The sequence below is a fragment of the Meleagris gallopavo genome, chromosome Z (genome assembly GCF_000146605.3).
Source record: "Meleagris gallopavo isolate NT-WF06-2002-E0010 breed Aviagen turkey brand Nicholas breeding stock chromosome Z, Turkey_5.1, whole genome shotgun sequence".
NCBI lineage: Eukaryota > Metazoa > Chordata > Aves > Galliformes > Phasianidae > Meleagris > Meleagris gallopavo.
This window is the reverse complement of record NC_015041.2, coordinates 59,450,822-59,455,164: the sequence shown is the minus strand read 5'-3', so window position 1 is coordinate 59,455,164 and position 4,343 is coordinate 59,450,822. Positions and strand designations below refer to the sequence as shown.

The 4,343-nt window shown below is 38.6% G+C and overlaps 1 protein-coding gene across 1 annotated transcript; it reads left to right on the top strand.

The window, feature by feature from the left end:
- Positions 1-585: 585 nt before the first annotated feature.
- GNG10 (G protein subunit gamma 10) lies at positions 586-3,290 on the top strand (the record flags this gene model as incomplete). The annotated part of the gene is made up of 2 exons (XM_031557449.1): positions 586-759; positions 2,422-3,290. A coding segment is annotated over one exon (168 nt), but the record flags the coding sequence as incomplete, so codon positions are not given.
- Positions 3,291-4,343: the final 1,053 nt, after the last annotated feature.

The following is a 4,343-nucleotide window of genomic DNA, read 5'->3' as shown; positions in this document are numbered from 1 at the left end:
CGTTTCCCTGCAGCTGTTATCAATGCACATCCCAAAAACTGGGAATTCCTCAACATTTCCCTTCAAAAATACAGACAGATGACAGTCCACAGGGAGAACACCCAGCTTGCTTTTGGGCTCCTGGGCTTGTTCTGCACCTCTGGGCTATCCTCTCCACGGCCAGAGCATGGGTGTGACTTCACTGCCAGGGTAAGGTACAATTCGGACAAAGGGTTTACATTCTTGTCCTCTTGCTTTCTTTCCTTATTAAGCTTTGTGTTGTTGAACAGTTTGGAAGTAAAAGTCCTTTTTGTAAATTATCTGAGAATATAAGAGTTCAAACACAAAACTGTACAACAGAATGGAAAATGCTGTGGTCACAGCCTTGTCTCTTTCAGTAAGGATGAGTTCTATGGCACTCATACTTCAATCCTGTATGTGCACTCGTCACCAGTGTAGCAGGACGTATGTCTCATCAGAGCTCTGCAGATGAGTGCTTGTGCTGATTTACTTGATGTTTTAGAATTCAAGAGCTGACTTGGCTTCTCCCCAACTTTTTGATAGTGTTTCTTCCAGAGGAAATGCTCAATAGATGCTTGTGAATGAATTAGTTTCCTCTATATTTGTTTTTCCTTTTTCTTTACTCAGGTGTCCCAGGCAGCTGCAGAGCTCCAGCAATACTGTATACAAAATGCCTGCAAAGATGCCTTGCTGGTTGGGGTCCCTGCAGGGAGCAATCCCTTCCGTGAGCCCAGATCCTGCACTCTGCTCTGAAATCAGGTAACAAAATCACAGATACCACCACTGCTGCTCTCATTTGGAAGCTCTAGCAACGACAAAGGGGCACTGTAATAGCTGCTTGAGTTTTGAAATCTTTGTAGCAAATTGTTTGCCACTTTCCTGCTGGCTCTAGAAACTATTTTCAGCTTCTTTTAGGTATGGGAAGTGAACTGCACCTCTTTTTTACTGTCCTTTCTTATGTTTCTACTTATTTGTTTTTGCATTTCAGCAGCTCTGTGCTCACTATCAGCATCTAAAATAATAAAAACTTCCCATGTATAATTGACAAAGCCAGAAACAAAAACAGTCATGTACCTAGTTTGGGGAAATGAGATAAAACCATGATACTTGCATGTGTCAAGATCATAGCTTAGGCAAGAGTCTTGTTAAAAATTTTGTCTTCAACATCCTACTGCAGTTCATTTGGCTGTATCAGTCTTCTTAGGGTTTTTCTTGCTATAGTTGATACAGCATCAAAATTCTTGGAAGCAGAGCAGAGCTGGGAGAATCTCTAAGCACATTCTTTTAACAGTTTTCAGCTCAGGGCTAGAAGATAATGTACTAGTAGAACTCTGTCTACCTTAGTGCTCTGCTGTGCTTGTACCTCCATAACAACTTCAGGTGACCATTCAGCACATGCAAATCTTTCCTTTGCAGTTCTACAGTTCTCACTCTTGTCTCTTCAGTTTGCCACAGAGATGTCGGTGATCGCAGAAAGAGGAAGAAATGCCATTATATGCCAGTAGACTTTGGCAGAATCACACCATTACTTTTGTCGAGAAACGTTATTTCTTCTGCAGGATTAACAAATATGGAAGTAGGATAATTAGAAGAAGCTATTCTTATGTAAAATAAAAATAGGTACTACTGAAGAATTGAGAAAGCTACAGGGAGGGAAAGAAACATTGAATTACCTTATTTATTGGAGAATGCTATCAAAGTGAAATGGAATTGTTTTTTGTAACAGCAGAATTTAAACTACAGTGCATAATATTTGTAGGATCTTCCCCTTCTCACTGCTGGGGTTCCTGAGCGTACAGTCACTTTTTGCCTCATTAATAGCATGGTTTTGATTATTCCTGCACGGGTCTGAGAAACAGAATTGGACAGGAAGAGAGAATGCAGCTAAGCATGAAATGTTCTTGTGGAAAAATGGGCGGAAGAATGCATGAGCAAAAGACTTTCTTAATTTAGATGCTATCCCTTAATTCTCCCTGCATCAAATAAAGTTGATAGTGACTTTTGCACATGTTTACATGTTCTTCTGTTATTAAAGCGGCCCTTTTTTGTGTGTGTTTTATTTCTAGAGTTCAATTTTGATTGCATCATCAAGGCAGGATATGAAGTACTTTCCCAAGCCAGTGTTTGATGGTTGATTTATGATAGTTTTATAGAAGCGTAGCTGGAATCAAGATGTCTGTCATTTTTTGCCAATATTTTTCTAGTTATTAGTTTAGTTACCTTAGCACCATAAAAAAAAGAGAGCAAAATTGAAAAAGCCAGTATAGAAATTTTCCAATATTCAAGAATGTCAACATCCAACAGAGGAAAGTGGCTATTCAGATTTTCCCTGTTCAAAAGCAGTTTTTTGTGCTATAAGTTATAGAAGAAATGTATCAGAATAGGAAGAAAGCATTTAATAAACTCTTTTTCCTTTAACAGGGAAGGTCAGCAGAGAGGTATCTTCAAGCATGGCATGACTAACAATGGCCTTTTCCTCAAGAAAAGATCTCTGTGCCCTTACTTCTGTGTGGCTGAAACTTGGATATTTGTCTATTCATTCTTGCGCGTTCATACCTCACTGTTTTACTAATGTTTTTATAGTTTTTTAATGTAAGTAGTTCTTTTTGTAAAAGTCACCACTGTTGTTACACTATACTATCTATACAAATACTACTTGCGAAGTTTACATTTTTGAAAACAAAAACATGATTATTTTTACCAAATTACCTATTTCTAACTTGGACAGTTGTTAGGCTGGAGTGATGGTGATAACTGTTTGTGTTTTCTGAAACTGAACATCTGAAAAATGAACTGTTAAAACCTAAAAGCAAATGCGATAGTATTACGAGAACGGTTCTCTGAAGGGTTTTCTTTAAATAGCAAGACCTGAAACCAGCAACACTGTTTTTTTTTCAAGTGCTTGTAAATCCACAAATGACACCTGTTAGAAACTGCTTGACGTGATGTGTAGCACAGTCTTGTTTCATAAGGGACCTTACTTAAAAAAGCCCTGTATTGTTTAATGCTTCTCTTAATTCGTATTCATAAACATTCCTTGGTGGAATCTCATGTTCAAATGTTTAAAATATAACCAAACTCACTCTAAAAACACTTAAATGTCCAAGGACAGTTGCGTGCATGATTTTCGAGTTTTGAAGTACAAAAAATTACACTTGGTCATTTGCCTTCACTTTTCTATAGAACACTTTTACAAGGACAAATTTTTTTTACTAAGTTTTTCATTTTGTTTACTTTCTATTGTTTGTATTAATCTTCTAGAAGTTTGGAAATAAAATTCCTTTCCTTTACTGGCTTTGATTCCATTGTTTAATTGTAAGAGAGAGCAAATTCATTCATGTCCTTCGAAGGTGATATTTAGATTTTGCAGTGGGAGGGAAGGTGGGAGAGAAGGCTTCAAGCTTTTTTTTTTTTAAGGATAAGGTTACTGTTCGAATTTTATAAAACATCTTATTGTTAGAAAGATCTAATGTATAGTTATATAAATATTTATGCTAAATCGTAACTATTAGGCCCACTTAAAGATTTTGAAGTCTGCAGTGGGGCCTTCAGTGATCTGAATATATGATTTTCATTAATGCCAACTAAAATGGTACAGTGAATGTCCTCTAAACTGTTCAGTTTTAACAAAAGATTTTCACACTTGCTGCCCTGCTGGGAGACACTGAAATGACAGTAATGATATTGCCAATATAAACTGTACTTCTAAGTACAGAAGTGAATGTCCTTCCTTAAGTGCCATTCTTTGCTCCTGCTTCCTTTTCGTTGTAGGCTATGAGAGTATGGCTGTCAGCTTTTCCTTGATACTTGACACATGCACATAATGTGGAAATCCGGAGGAAATACTGTTGTTCATATTTGCAGAGAGGTGCTTAGAAGTTTGGGCTGAGGTCAAAATGTTCATCTCAGGAAGGGAGGGAGAGAGATGAGAGTTTGCCTCAAACATCTTTGAACATCTGGCAATTGGCAGACACTCCCTCCCAAATAAACCCTTTGTATTTCTTTTTCTCACAGAATAAAACTTACCAGTAGCAGCAACATTTGTTATTCTCCCTGATGCCTGGTTTCTGGAGTCACTGCTGAACTGGCAGTGGGAGCAGCCAAACTGCCATGTGCAGGGACGGGTGGCTGCTGCAAGCTGGTCAGTCTTGGCTCTTGCCTCTTGATTGCCCTGCCCTGCTCTCTCTGGCATCTTTCAGCTGGCATCATGTGTGGTGAGCATGTACACTGTGGGTGTCTACAAAATAGAGAAAATATCTTAAGTTACAAGCAGCTGCCTCTCAGAGGCCTCAGGGGCCCCAACCCCATGCTCCACTGAATGGCACATAATCCAGACCTGAGTC